Consider the following 16,518-nt stretch of genomic DNA (forward strand, 5'->3'; position numbering starts at 1 on the left):
TTTCCTGCTGATGTGATCACACCCAGCTGTTGTTATTTTCCATTCCTAAAACCAGAAAAAAATCAGATGACAAGACAAGAAATGAAGGCACTCATATAGCATTTTATAAAAGTCAGTAGAATTGAAATCTACTCACCTCTCCCTGCAGAGCAATTATAAGAAGGGGAAGAGTAGAAGAAAAAAAATAAGATCATCTAAATCTAAAAATATTACATTTAAAATATTACTAAGTTGAAAATATATTTCTTTATTTAGGCCAAATTGGACTTAGAAATAACCAAAGCATTTCCATACCTCATTTTCCTGACCCAGGGAGTGGCCAACAGGCTATCCAGATGTTTAACTTTAGGTCACTAGTTCAAGTCAGTGCAGGTTTTTAGTGATAATAAGGCCAAAGGCTCTTCAAGGACTACTTGAAAAAGGCCTCAGTTCAGAGCAGAGCACACAGGAGTTCATCTCTAAATCACTAATTGGCAGCCTCAGTAAAGTGAAGCCAAGCATGAAATAGGTAAAGATTAAACTATTACTCTAGCCCATCTTCCCTAAAGCTGTCCAACACAGGAAGCAGTAAAGGAGGGGGAAAAGGGGAGACACTTGGATTTCATCATACAAGCAATGGACAGCCATGGAAGCATCTTAAGTAAGAGAATAGCATGATCACATTTGCATTTCCAAAAAATCACTCCAGGGCTGATTTAGACTGAGAGTACAAAACAAGGGAGAAGACTGGAAACAGAGACAGTTACATGTTTACAACAATCTGCGCTAGAAAAGATCAGGGCCTGACTTGTGACACTGGAATAAGCTTGGGACAAGGCAGACAAATGTGTCTTGGTCATTGACTTAATGTGGAAGGAGGAGGAGATAAAAGAATCAAAGATTTCATCAAGACTCTTAGATAAGCTGGTTGATGGTATTACAACTCGGAGAAAGAATGGAAGTAAGACAAGTTTTTGCAAGAGAAATGAGACCATTTGAAGCATGCTGAATTGAAGACACCTGCAGAGCATCTAAGTGGAGATGTCCAATAGGCAGCTATATCTATAGATTGAACCTCGGTGAAAAGATCTGGGCTAGAGATGTATATTTGAAGATCATCAACATATAGATTGTAGCTAAAGCTTTAAGCATACTTAGGATAACCCATGAAGAATGCAAATTAACAGAGAAAAAAATGCAACCCTCTAGAACATCAAGATTTAAGAAATGAACTGCAAAAGAGTGCCCAAAGGAGAATGAGAAGGAGGAGGCAGACAGGTGATGAGGAGGGCAAGGAAGGAACAATGTCATAGAAGCCAAAAAGGGAGAGAATCTTAAGGAGTATAATATCCAAGGCTCCACAAAATTTCAGTAAGATAAATAGTGAAGTGTGTCCATTGAATTTAGCAAGGTGTTGTTCAAATATTCACAGGCAGCCTGTGCAAGAGCATTTTCAATAAAGTTCCATACGATAGATTGCAATGGAGCAGGAGTGAATATGAGGTCAGAGAGAAGAGCAATGCAAAGTACTGGTTTGTTCTTCCAAGAAACCTGTATCTGAAGGGAAAGAGAAGTAGAGAGCATCTCCCTTGGGTTTTGTATATGGTTTATTGAAGAGATGGGCATGCTTAAACATCGAGGAGAAAGAGCTAGTAGAAAGGGATCATGGAGGGAGTCTGCATTAATGAGAGAGAACATTCACATCTATAAACTGAAATCGTTTAATCTGGGCCTCTTGTTGTGGTATAGGGTGAACGGGCCTCACAACCAGAGCCCATCAGCAGAGCTCTCTGACTGTTCTGTGGCTGTAGAAGCAGGCAGGTAAGAGCCTATTTTTTAAAGAAAATTAGGTAAGTATGTCTTCCCTGATTTTTCAAAATTATGAACATTGGTCATATTAGGAAAATACTGATGAAGAATCCAAATGAGACAATACCAAAAAGTCAAAATGACTCAGAGGTAAGGTCAAGATGAGGGCTCGTGTCTGCAGGCCAGAGGCTTACAGTAGAGTGGGGTGTGCAGTAATCCTGGGGACAGGCCAGGAAATGGCAAGTGCTGTGGTGCTTTATACCCAGCGCTGGGTACTTTATACCAAGTTGGCAGTTTGAGTCAATTCTAAAGTCTAATCTCTGGAAGACCCAATAGAAGTTTTTTTGACTGATTTGCTATCCTTGTTTCTGACAAAGCTATGTGCCCTCAGTATACTTTTGTTTGGGAAAAGTTTCTGTTTGTTTGTTATAAGGTATCCTGGCTGAACCTTTATCAGTGCTCTCATTTTCATGACAACCTGAGTGGGCTCCCCTTGTCCACCCCCTCACCTCAGTGCCACCCACCCAGCCTGTCCCTGATCCCAGAGACCTGAGTCTGCTTAGGGCAAGGAGACATGGTCCAGTGAAGGATAGCAATGTTAGCTAAAGAATAGTGGGTTGGTCTTATGCTTACCCAGCTGTGACACTGCCCTTTCATCCCCCAAGTCCCAAAGCCCAGTCATCTGTCCCAGCATGACATGGAACTAAGGAAACGTGACAGGGTGTCACATTCCAAGCTTTCCTACCATGTATCCCTCCAACAGGTAAAGGAGTCTAATTGTAAAATCTACAGCAACTCTTGTTAAACTTCCCCGCACGCTCTAGCATATCTGACTCCCAGAGTTCTCTCTCACTTCTCTGCTGAAATCGTCTCTCATCCCTGATGACCCCATGGTTTTAATTTTACTCTAATTACTTTTTCCTCAAGAACTCACCCAAGAGACTTTTATCCTTTCTCTTGACAGAGCAGTAAGAGGGAAGAAATTAAGGCAATAATGGAGGATAAGGAGCTGTGAACCCCACAGCTTAGTAATTTGATACTAACGTATTGGAAATACATAAACCTTTTATCTGTCATCTTTCCTTTCAAAATACAGTGAACACCCAAAGAAAAAATGCTGGTGAGAGAAGGCAGCCACTCCAAATAATGCTTGTATTCTTGTGCCTGACACACTCCCAAGGGAGTATTCAGAACTCCAATGTGTTCCTCACCTTCTCACTCTCTCCCCAGCTCAAGGAAGCATATGGATGTATAAGTGAACTTAGTGGTATTATAAATACAACCCTCAATCCAATAGATTGTAAGAAATAACTTGAAAAATTATCTTATTAATATAGGCAGTCATTCTTCCATAAACAGGAATCTCAAACTACTTTCACTTTCCTTCATTCTACAATGATGCCTTATAACTTTTCATAGAAATGTTTGTAGCTATCAGATGGTGCACAGCCCCCAGGAGAAAAGGCCCAGCTTGAGGCCAAGGCTACATGGAGAACAGCCTCAGGAGCAGAGCCTGGCTGTGGCCTTCGAAACACCCCTTCTCTCTCTCCCCTGCCCTCAGGATCAATCTTGTAACTCCTCTCAACCCCAAGTCAAGCATACTCCCATGGAGTCCAGGGTTACATCTCAGGCCTGATAGTTTAAGTGGATTGATGCCTATATGGGTGTCCCTTCACCCAGCCCTACTTCCCACCCCTGCCCACATTACCTAAACAGTCATTCTCCAACTCTTTAACTCCACTCCTGACCCTCCGTACACTGCAGCCTACTGGGTGCACTAGGTTGAAGTCACCTGGCTAATTCCCCATTTAGACAGTGCTTCAGCAAAATGGGAGAATAACTCTTCCCTCCAGTCCCTGCTCCAGATCCTCAGCATGTCACTAACAAAGAATTTTACAAATTATGGGCTCCTTGACAGCATCCGCTAAAAGGTGGTATTCAGGGATGGGCAGCAGTTGACCAAGATGGACCATCCATGGTCACCTGCCTCAGAAATCATGTTCTGCCCTGGCCAAGGCACTTAGGATATTCTTCCCACCCATGGGGCCATAGTTAGAGGACTTATAATGTTTTAGTTCTTAGGAACTGGAACTGTGACTTTCCTAAGTACATATACATCTATTGTTGAACTTTCAAGCACTTGACTTCCAGTAGTATTGAGTGAGGAAGGTAGGGAAAAGCTCAAATCAGAATCATAATTAAGAACCTCTGCTTTAGAAAACCACAAGGAAACATTAAGGACTAAATGGTAACACCTCCCTCCATTCAGGTAATAAAGCACCTGTAATGCTGTCTTTTGAGGGCAACAACTTTCAACAATTTGATATAAATTCTTTCACTCAGTTTGAAAAGATCTTGCTCAGTCTGCCTAGGCTATACATAATTACAGTACAGAATTGTTTGTCTCTGCACACCAAGTCATGGGCTTGTTTTGTTTGATTTTTGTAAGTAGCACTTCTAATGATGTTTTTCATGACAGAGAAATAACTGGCTGCCAAAACCAGTGTTGTAATCAAATGATAAGCAAAGCTATGTGGAAGACAGAAATTAAATATTAATCAGAACGTATGAAACTTCTAACTATTAGAAAATTTAAATTCTGTTCGCATGAACTGTTGACACAAAATGATAATACTAATATTAATATCAATACTAATACTGATACAAACTCTAATTTACATTCATAATAACTTACTGCCGTTTGTTAAGAGCCTGCTATGTGTCACTCTTGTACTTGGCACTTTAACCTCTTAAATCATTTAATCCTCAGTCTTATTAGCTCCATCCTTCAGATAAGGAAATGGAAACTCAAAGAGAATTTTCCCAAGGGCACACAGCAAGTGATTAGTACATCAGGAATTTGAGTAAGGTCCACCGGCTGCAAAGCCCTTATCCTTTCCACTACACAGATACAATCACACAAAATGACAAGATTTTTCCCAAACAGCACTGTTCCAGAATGATTATAAGAAAAGAGAGTATAGTTTTACATTTCCACATTGATTTTCTCTGGACTAATCAGATTTCATATATGGAGTATATTAAAGTCCCCAGAAGAATTTGTAGTGAGGCACAGCTTGTCATTTTATGTCCCACTAAGCAAACATGAGGACATAGAGTACATGTCCTCATTCATGGGAATAAGTAGCAAACACATAGTCCGTCCAGCCTCCCCAACATTCTCCTACAATGCTCAGCCACTTGAAGGAAGAAAGGAATAAGAATAGCGAAGCAGAGAAATGAGGAAATCATGACAACGTAGTTCCAGAATTACATCCTCAGGCATTTCTGTAGAGAAGTTTTCCAGTCTTGGCAAATACACGCGTTGCTTCTTTTCCTCATTACGGCAGATATGACTCACCACGGCGCTCTTTCCCACGGAGCCCGATGCTTCCGCCGTATTCTTTCCAAGACCGCATTTTGTCAACTACTGCCAATGAATTGTAGTTAACATGCGGTACGAAATCTGTTTTTGTTCCTGTATTATTTCCTCACAAAAATAGGCTTTCCTCGAGGCTTAGTGAACTATTACTCTGGCTCTAGGGACCAAGTGCTGGGTTCTCTACTCAAAATGATGGGAGATTATTTTAAACAGTATTACTCCTACTTTGCATCTAAATATTCAGACACATCTATAATTTTTAAATTTGCATTACATTTCATTTCATTTCATTCCTTCATACTTTCCACCAGTTAACAGCCTTATTATAAGAACTAAGTAATCATATCAATTTTTTAAAAACCTGATGACTTGTTGAAAATAAAAGGCTGACAAAAAAATAATTCATGCTCCCAGTTCAACATTGTGGAGAGTCAGGTTGTTTGGAACACAGAAATATTTTCTATAAGCATGAAATTGTCGCAGAATGTATGGCACGATTCTGTGCATCTGGAAATTTATATAATATTGAATAAAGTTACACCTTAAATTTTTTAAAGAATAGCAAAATTCTTTCACTAACTTAACTGTGTTCAAGCTGACTATACACCACATTGTTTAGAGGGCAGTGTTTTCTTTTTTATCTGATTAAATAAATTCTTCCTTCAAAAGTTAGGTGGGTAATGTCTGCATCAAGAGATTATTTTATGGATTAACTAGTGTGAAGTGTTGTCCCTGAGTCATGATACGAGCAACTTACGTAAGAGCAGTGATACTGAATAAGGTGAATGCACTATTCTAGTTCCAAGTCCCTTAACCCTGCACAACCTCACCCCCCCTAAAACTGCCTCTTCCTTCTCTCCGAAACCTATAAAGACAGAGATAAGCAAACCATTTTGCAATACGAGGAATAAGTTAAATAAACTGCACATTCCTTAATAGACTGATGATTACATCAATAAGCACTTGCACTTCCATTTAATGGAATTAAGTAAAAATAGATCATTCATTATGAGTCTGTCATTATGTCATGGACCAAACTTTTCCATAGAGAATATTCAAATCTAAGTCATCACTTACTGAATGAATTCCTGTAATGCTTTCAGCCTTGTGCCAAGGCCTATGGAAAATAGGAAGATATGTGAGATATAGTTCCTGCCATCAGGGAGCTTTACCTTTATCTTTTGAAAAAAATTCTTGTCTTGTGGATTTTTCCCAAGGAAATAATTCAACCAAAATAAAAAGCTACCTGCTCTAAGGCTGCAAAATCATCTATAATAAAAGAATGTTGCTAGCAATCTAAGAATCTAGCCTGGAGGAATTAACAAAGTTTAAGCATCAATATATGCAATGTTATACACACATCGGAATAGTAGTTATGAAGACTGCTGAAACATGGAAAATATTCATAAACATGTGAAATAAAGGCAATTTAAAATAGAATGGACCCTATCTCTCCAGTTCTGCTAACCATATATAAATATAAGAGCTAAAAAATGTTGTACTAGTAGTAAGGGGAGAAAGCCTTTAAGTGTGTAATGGTTTCATGTTAAAACAGTATCTTCCCTTGCAATACTGTTTCTCAAAGTATAGCCTTACATAAATCATTTTAATAGATCTCTTACTATTGTATTTACATGATTAATATAAAACATGGAAAACGTCTGAGGATAAAAATCTCATTGCTTTCTAATGAAAGTTTTGATACCTATTAATAACCTATCTGAGAACTTTATAAATTAAAAGACTAGTGTTATTGTGAACTCAGAGGTCACATTAGAATAAAAATTTCTCAGCTTTACCAATGCTATTCATTTTTTACACATTTAAATATATTGGGAGTACATATTTATTGTACCTTCCACTGAATCATTACCTATCCAGCTATACTCCAGCCTTTTCTCTAATCTAAACTCAGCATAATTTATACTTTAAAAATTTCCTAGTTCTACCTCTTCCACATTTTTCTGAGGAAAGTAATAGACCCTTGATCTTCTGTTCTATAATATGTACATTTTAAAATGTGAGCTGCAGGTTTTGTTGTAAAGATATTTCTCAAGTGGGCAGCTCCCACTAATCACCAAATAGCAGAAATTTCTACATACTCAGAAAATAGAAGACTGAATTTATCATTGTAGGCAGTTGATAAGAAAGGGCATTTATTGTTTATTAGGTAACATTCCAGCAAATTCATGTGAGGACGATGGTACCCAGCCCTCAAAGCCAGAAAACAGTAACATTTTTCAACTTCATTATAAGATAAGGTGAAAGAAAAGTTATTGCACAGAGGCTGTGAACAACGAGGGGACCCTGACCTTACTAAATCAACTGCCAAGGCAGTTGTATAAAGGCCAAAGAGTAACCAGGTTACTAAAGATGTGTGCAGAGAAAGGGAACTATGGTGTTGAAACATTCTGGGAGCAAATAGTGAATGCTTTTCAACAGAGAAATAGGCCGTTTAAGTCATTTAGTATACAGAATGTCCTCCATGACCTTTCTAAACTAAGGACATAAAATAATCAGGTTACATTTCCACTCACCAATTATATGCAATTGTGAAAGCTCAAGAGTTATTCCAGAGCTATCTCGGGAGAGAGAAGTGCAATCACCTGACTACGTGTGTGTATCAAGAAAGGAATAGGAATATGAAGGGGAAGTCACTTAAATACATTATTTTAATTTTGTTCTTAAACAAACTTTTTTAAGAAGTAACTAAAAGACATTGGAGCCACATTATTTTATTTTAACATAACGACATTCAGTTGTCTAACGTGTGGCTTTACTTATATTAATAAACTATAAGGGTGCTTTGGCCATTTTGATATTTAAACATAATCAATAGACCTGTTACAGCAGTATTTTCTAAAGTATGTTCCATAGAAACTGGTCAGATAGTTCAGTAAAATAATTCAGAAGCTATTCTGGATCCCCTTACATAGTCACACTGCATTTTACAATAGTGAAGACTCTGAGAAATCATAGTTAAAAACCCTGTTTAACTCTATTTGCCATGGAGAACTTTATTATTTTGTATTTTACATGAAATTTTATTTATTTGGTAACACTTACTAATATAAATACCCCTAGGAAACAAAGAAATATAACAATTATTGAAGTATTTTTTGGTAAATGCTGTGATCACTTTCAAACTTTGGACATGACTAATCTTTGTTTAGGGTCAAATCAGGAGTCACTCAGATATTCGTTAAAATTAAACAGCCCACAATCAAACAGCATTGCAATTTATAATACAGGAGAAGAGAATGTGGCTCAACAGCCTCCCAAATCAGAAATGTGGTAACGGAATTGAATAATAATAGAGAGGACACAAGTCACTGTTAAGGGTCATCAGACTCAGTATGGACTACAGTGTAGTCACCAGATATGCACACTTTACTTATGGAAATTTCAATTATATACAAAATGCAAAACCCCCTGGATATTCCTGTCATCTCTCCCCACCCCCATCCCCACCTGCAACTAGAACCCAGTTTCGGAAAAGGGAAGTCAATGTGGCAATAAAAGAAAAAACAAATAAATGAATTCCTGGCCTTCAATAGGGACCCTGGCCTGAACAATTCCAAGAGGCACGTTCTAGAGTCTTCAGGAGCCCTATAGTGAACGACTTGTATGGCCATGCAGAAAGTCTCTGGGTTTTGTGTTCCTAAAGACCCAGGTCCTGGTGATTTAAGGATAATTTAAAGGATTTTTAAGGGTAATTTTGATCATTAGAGATTTTCAATCGTCACTTTTTGCACTGACCTTAGAACCTAACTCCATTCTCATATATTTTTGATGGAACAATGCCAAGGTTATATAGCATGCATATGCCATTCTGCTTCACAATGGGGGAATTCTTATTTTATGTGGTTCAATCACATGTCTCATATATTATCAGTTTCTGATTTCAATTGAAATAATTCAATCATAAATGATAAAACTATTATGAAATATCCCAAATATGAATGTTATAAACAATGGATCTAGTTGTTTCTATGGATTGTTTCATTCTTTAACTTTATGAAAAATCAGGAGCAAAGTAAATGAAAATTGATTTAAACCTCAATATTCTAATGAAAATAATTTTGTGGTTCACATCTAATGGGGAAGTTTTGCATTACTTAGAAAATACTGATTTGAGTCAAACACCAAACATAAAAAAAAATGTTACTGGTTTACTATACTATTAAATGTAAACTCTAGATCTAATAACTTTTTAAATGATATGTTTATTATCCTAAAGGGCTAATAACACATTTACACTTACAAAGTGTAAAAAACACTTTATATAAAGGTATATAAAAACACTTTTAATACCAATTATTTTTTAAAACCATACAAAACATTTTCAACATTAATTTTCATGTATTTCTGTAAGGAGAATAAGATAGTTTATTGCCAGAAGGACTTACATAAATAATTTTGAGTTACTTTTCTATAATTTCTAAAATTAATTCAATTTTTATCCTGTCTGTAGCTTATATAAAACTATTTTGTGTATAATTATATATATAATATATGTATATATGTATTTATGTGTGTAGACACACTCATCTGCTAGCCTTCCCAAAATAATACCATTATATTATTTTTATATTAAAACTACAAAAATACCCCCAACTGGAATTCCCTTTGCATAAGATTTTAGGAACAAAAATACAGATTTCTGCATCACTTACTTTAAGACCCACTGGCACTGGATTCCTTTTTCTTGTTAACACAGTTTTGCATTGGTTTTGCTTTGTTTGGTAATTTGCTAATATTACACTTTGGGCTATATGAACCTGTGGTTGAATGTATGTAAATCTTATTCATGCAGCTGAGCTCTGTGGCAGCAGAAATTACTTTTTAATAAAAAATTTCTATTGAATGTTTGAGAACAAATAAATGGAAGCTTGATCAATGAATTCACCGTATGAAAGAGAAGGGACTCTCATAGCAAATGTGAAAAAGGCAAAAAGCGTGGATTCAGTGGTAGGTCAGGAAGTATAAGAGTGAATAGCCTATTTGCCCTCCTTTGGATATAAGGAGAGGGCTGTTTCTCAAGTTTTAAAACATAGTTTTATGCAAGGGAAAAAAGTAAAGAGAAGTTAGCAAGATATGGGTTTTCTTAAGATATGTCAAGAATGAGACCCGGTAGTGACAAAGAGCAGAAAAAGGCAAAAGAAACTGGCAAACATAACTGACCAGATAAAAAAGGTTGATTAGACTACTATGGAAAAGTAGGTATTTTTTTAAATGGAGGATTAAAAACATTAGAAGTAAGAAAATTGTAAAAGGAAGAAAAGAAATCTGGGTATTTTTTACTTTGTCTGGTTTTAAATGGTCTCGAAGGGTTGTTTTTGTTTTTCCTTGTAGAATGCCTGAGTCCCCAGGGGAGGTTCCTGAGTATCCTTTGTTTGTCACAGTTGGTGACTGGCTGGATTCCATAAAGATGGGGCAGTATACGAATAACTTTATGGCAGCAGGGTTTACAACTTTTGACCTGATTTCAAGAATGAGCATCGAGTAAGTGGTACCAGGTTTATTAATGTATTTTTATTACTACTGTATCTCAGGAAATTGTGAAGTTAAACACTATATTAAGTGTACCATGGTTAAACTACCTTTCCTAAAGCTAGAATGGCATTTCCACATCTTTCCTCACCATTTCTATCATCCTAGTGGAAATTGGACATTACACCATTAACTATTTTCCTTTAAAAGAATATAGTTAACTCAAATAGCTACTTAAAAAAATTTTAATGCTTTCTAAAATGCATATTACTCTGGTTCACATCTTAGATTTTATGTCAACAGTTTTACCTTGGTTTGCTATTTATGACCCACTACACTAATCTTGCACAATCAATTCCTATAACGTTCATCAAAATAATTATTGTAGTAATTCAATATTATCACATCATTTTAGAGATCCTTCTCCGTATTGTAACAGTCAGGCATTTTTCCACTGTCTCAAAGATTTTCCTTTGCCTGGGTGCAATAAAAATGCTCAACATCTGCTTAAAAGATAGATACTAAAACTGGTAGGTTGAGTTGTATGAAATTGCTGTTGTTCTAAATTAGTAATGTCAGTTTCATATGGTTCAACATTATACAATGGCATTTTTTCAGATTATTGAAAGACTATGAGAATTTAAATGGAGACCTTATATCTTCTATCCTACATACTATTTTGCTAATCCATGGTAAATGTATATAATTACTAAATTATAACCTTTAGGCCATGAAATGTCTGATCATTACATTGGTACCTGAATTTGAAATTTTTCTTCGTATCCTTAAATTTGAGGTTGATTTGATGTATTCTCTGACACCAAGAAGAAAAGAGTAACTAACTCTTGATGTTCATTTATATCTATGCTTAAACCCTCATTTTACCTGCTATACAACATTTGGCAAATTCAAAAGCAAATCTGACATTTGCTATATTTAGATGTTCATTTCCTCTCTTTCGTACTTATCAAATCTAAATGTTCATATTCTCTCTCTCTCCTCCCCCCCACAGTGATATTAGAAGAATTGGAGTCATACTCATTGGACACCAGAGACGGATAGTCAGCAGTATACAGACTTTACGTTTACATATGATGCACATACAGGAGAAAGGATTTCATGTATGAAAGTATTACAAGAACTGGTGTTTTGTGCCTCAGCATTTCTAAAAAGAATGATATCCTCTCTCCACTACCCTCTCTTCTGATTCTCCCACCACTTCACAAACTGCAGTCTCCCGAGCAGACTGCGGGCACATGCCTTTTGTTTATGCTTCCAACCTGGATTTTAAAATCATGCTTCATAGCTCCTTTCTGGATAACCTGCAAATAAAACCCTTGCCCACTGCAGATTATCACTACACAATGGTAAATAACTCAGCATGGATGTGTAACTTTGTATTACAGTACTTAGGAAGTGTTCACTGACTTAACCCAAAGGAATTTACCCAGGTCCAGCTTCACTGATGATGTATTTAGAGTTTGATGGCAGATGAAAAGGAAGATAATTGATCTTTCATGTTTTGTGATGGGGTAGCTTCCAAATTGACATGAATATTTATTTTTTAGAGAATTATACTCAACTCAATGGGTTGTATTGTTACTTTATCTTTAAAAAGTTTAACTGTTGATGCCTGATATTAGAATTATTTACAGAAATAACCAATGATTTTATGTAGCAAATTCTTGCCAGGGGTGACTGTGGTGAGAAGAGAGTTATCAGAGAGGAAGAGGAAGAAACGTTTGCGACTTTTAAGTTTCCTATGGTTGGGTTTGTTTGTTTTTTAATTAACTTTATAGTTTCCTACATACTTCATAGCAGGTTACCACCTGCTTTCCTCTCTAAATTTTTACTGACTATAGTATATTTGTCTACTGCCTTATGAAGATGACCCCTGAAAAGACCAAGAGTGAGCCCATTGCTCTAAAGGCTTTCGTGGAGTGAAGCATGGGATAAAATTATGGCTATTCCCTTGGTTTATCTTCACAAGTTGCAAAAGTAATTATCAAAGCACTGAGAAAATTAGTTTGTCTAAGTAGAATTGCTTTGAATAAAAGATCTAAGAATCTAGCCTTAGATTTCAATGTAAAAAGATTAATTAACTTAAACAATTTTATGATAGCTATATGGTAGCCCAAAGAAATAAACACATCTAGCTGACTGATATTTGTGTACTTTACAAGTTAAAGAAATTTTTATGTTCTGTTCATAAAAATAAGTTACATAAACATAATGAGCTGTTTTCCAAATCTTCCAAGGGACAAGTATGCCATTGCATTCTCCAAAGAGGATATAAAAGATCTAACACAGGAGCATATATAACTTGTGTATCAACCTGGGTCCATAATACAGTGACATAAAAATGTGAACACAGTAAAAGCATGGTGTTGTCATAATCTTTCCAGAGGCTGACAAAAAAAGGCAAATATATTTTTCCGTGAATTAAGCTAAGTAAGCTTAACAGAAGTTTATGCTTTCGTACAAGCCCATTCAATTATAAAATCAGTTGTTCCTCATGAAATAAAAAAAATGACTACTGTTCTAACTGGACGAGTAGGGAGACTGTGTTAAGAGAAAAAAAGAGCAGGTTGTCTAAAGATGCCTATTTAATAAACCGGTTTTTATTTGATCTAAGAGATAAAAGTGCCCTACGCACATTCTCAAATACCTACCTAAATTGCATTCTTTGGTAATAATAGCTTTCTTGCTATTAAAGGAGCTTCACTTTTTCTTTTTTTCTTATTTTAAGATTTGTTGATTGTCCCATTAGAAAAGAACTGTCCACATATTTTTTGTTGTTGATTTATCTCCTGAATTTCTGCCAGCACAGCTTATTTTTTCTCATTCCGAAAAAGAAAATCTATGGAGATAGAAGAAAGAGTCTTTAGAGTATTCCTTAAAATATACTAAAAATGGGAAATCCATTATTTTTAAGTAAGTGTGTCAGAAATAGCTAGCAACATTTTCCAGCCATCACCTGCATGGCCATGCATCACTCCTACACTATCTGCAGTTTGCTTGATACATTTACAAAAATCTGAATACATTTAGAGGAAATATAAATTTTCCATATTTACTTGTCCTCAAATATATGTTAAATAAGAACTGATGTAAAACAGATTAAATTTACTAATCATATAGATTTATTTTTATAATACAACAAAAAAGGTATTTAGAAAAATAAGGAATAGAATAATTATGGTCTTCCATAGGACTCTGTCAGCAACATCTGTATACTTTCAAGAAATCAATTCTATAAGGTATTTAAACTTCTATGGGATGGGCATTCAGTGCTTACAAGATTAAAGTTCTCTGTTAAGAATTTTTTTCTTAAAGAGTCCAACGATCCTTTTCTTTATCTGGTTAATTGTACTTCTTTTTTACTTCCCTAACATATTTATCTAGTATTATAAAGCTGCGTTTCACTTTGTCGCATACCACAAAGCCTCTTTAAGATTTCTTTAAAACTATATTTATCCTAAGCATGATAACCTTAAGTGTAGGTTTGAACCTCATCATGGTCAGAGCAAGGTTGAAATATGTGTACAAGATTAAACAGAAACATAACAAAATAAGGGTATCTATTTCTCTACTGCTTACCAATCACAGACCCTCTGATCCCAAGGGTATTAAAATATCCAGTAATATTAACAGTTAAATTGCCAAAATCATTGAAATTTTACATGAAATACTTTGATATTTACTAGTGCATATATTCAGTAATTAAAACTTTAATAATCATACATAAGAATTTATAGAAAGAAAGTAACTTCTATAAATCACAAGCCTTCAGGAATAATCTTCGATAACTAAAATATGCATATTCATTCATGTACCTGCATTATTTTAAATGTCCTAATCTATACTACTGAGGGGCTTTTGGATTTTGAAAATCAGACAGTTGAAGAAACCATTTTCATTTTATTTTCTGGGTGGTCAGCTTCCAGCCTATAGTCAACTCATTATATCATAGTATAAGCCAGATTTGGGAAAAATGTAAAAACAATGCACAATCAAAGAGATTAGGTATGTAAATCATAGAAAAGCAATCATAAACTGCAAAGCTCTTGGCTTAAGAAGAAGAATAAATACAGCACTTTTGCACTGAGTTGTCTTATAACTGTTGATAAATAAATTATGCATGTTGTAATAAAAAAAGATTTATTTTATTTAACACTGTATTACTCTTTAAAATCTATCCAATTATCACCTGAATAAAACCTTCCAGCTACAGGTTTAAGGCCTATCTCAGTCCATGAATGCAAAACAAACTGGAATCCAATCCTTGAACAGCAAAGCCTTTACAGATCTTCTAAAGAAATGGAGAAAAATGAATTATATTATCTATCTCCCAACCTCTTCCTAAAAAATCCATTTTTATAACTTTCCTTACCAAGTTCTATTCTGTAAGGCAGTTAAGTCTCTTACCTCAAAATTTTCATCAATACTAGGTCTTTTTCTATTCCTTTGAAAACTTCCCTTCTCAGCCCCGTTTTTCTCTCTACTCCACCATCTCATCTCTTTTCCTTTCTCAGCTTCTACCATCCCACTATTTATCTCTATCAGCAAAAGAAAGGTAGTGCAGCAAAAATCTAAAAAGATCTTGCAGATTTCTGTATGAGAGGCTGAGGGTGGAGGCAAGAAGAGAATGTTGCAAAAGTCATTCCGTTAATACTTTGGGTCCTACCACATAAATGAGAGCATTTGCATTCACAGAAGGTATAAGTTCTGGCTTGCATTACCTGGAAGTTAAGTGCTTTGGAAAGTAATTTCAAAATGGATGATGATGGTAATCCTTTTATATAGCCTTAGCTAAGGAAATTTACTATTGAAAGAAATTTGTATTTTAAGAATCAAAAACTGTTATTTTAAGTTTAATATAAAAAATTGTGTTTTAAGAATCAACTCACAGGTGGTATACATCTCTCTATAACAAGGAGATTAGAAGCAGATGTATCACATCCTTTAATATGATCACCTTAATTTTTCTGAGCTCAAATTCTGCTACATAAATTCCACTATGTAGAAGAGACTCATGTTCAATCCAAAATATTTTAATCTTTTTATATTAAGACTCCAAAGGTAGGGGAGTAAACCAGGTAAAATTGATGTTACTCTTCCATTAGGACACCAAGCACTGAAGCCACCTAAATTTGGTTTCTATGATCAACACTTTCAACAAATTTTCAATCTTTATAATATTCAATAAAGTCAGTGTAAACTTCATTTGGTTCAACTTAACAAATATCTATGAGGTATCACCTATGCATAAATTTTATGGCAAACATGATTTTGGCTGTACTATCCTTACCTACTCTAAAGCTTAAAAGTTAGAGTTTATTTGCAATTTTTGCTGTGATTGCCATGTTGCTTAGTAACATTGCATTGTCACTCTAACAAAAACACATTTAGTAAATAAAACCTTGTCCAGTGTGGACTGGATTTGCAATCCCTATGGAAAGAAGTATTTTGGACCTCAGAGTCTCACAGCACGCTCCACACTTCCTCTGGCAGAGGGTTGCACACTCACTGGATTCTCTAAACTATCTCCCTTGTTAACAGTTGAGTCACAGATTTTTACTGCCCAGTGGCACACTTTCTACTTGATGCGTAGACTCACTACCTCAAAGGGGCCTCCAATTAGAAAATATCAGCCATTTTCAAAACAATTCTGGAGTAATCTCTTGCCCAAGCCAATTCACTGTTCTTAGTTAATGTAATAGTAAGTATGAACCTCCAGTGGTTCATAAAATTCTTTCAAACATGATTTATTCAACAAGAAAAATAGATGATTACAAGGTAAAATAAAGGAAAGGAAAAATTTTATTTTGCAGAAATACCTCTCCTTTCTCTTA

General features: G+C 35.4%; 1 protein-coding gene across 6 annotated transcripts in view; it reads left to right on the forward strand.

Annotated features, from left to right (window-relative positions):
- EPHA6 (EPH receptor A6) overlaps window positions 1-15,697 on the forward strand; it is a 932,734-nt gene extending 917,037 nt beyond the window's left edge. For all 6 annotated transcript variants that reach the window (XM_036916570.2, XM_036916571.2, XM_036916572.2 and 3 more), the window contains 3 exons: window positions 1,729-1,800; window positions 10,526-10,675; window positions 11,676-15,697. In XM_036916570.2, the coding sequence (XP_036772465.1) occupies window positions 1,729-1,800; window positions 10,526-10,675; window positions 11,676-11,790 (337 nt within the window). In that variant the 3' untranslated portion in view covers window positions 11,791-15,697. The remainder of the gene's footprint in view (window positions 1-1,728; window positions 1,801-10,525; window positions 10,676-11,675) is intronic.
- Window positions 15,698-16,518: the final 821 nt, after the last annotated feature.

Source organism: Manis pentadactyla, chromosome 1, assembly GCF_030020395.1.
Source record: "Manis pentadactyla isolate mManPen7 chromosome 1, mManPen7.hap1, whole genome shotgun sequence".
Lineage (NCBI taxonomy): Eukaryota > Metazoa > Chordata > Mammalia > Pholidota > Manidae > Manis > Manis pentadactyla.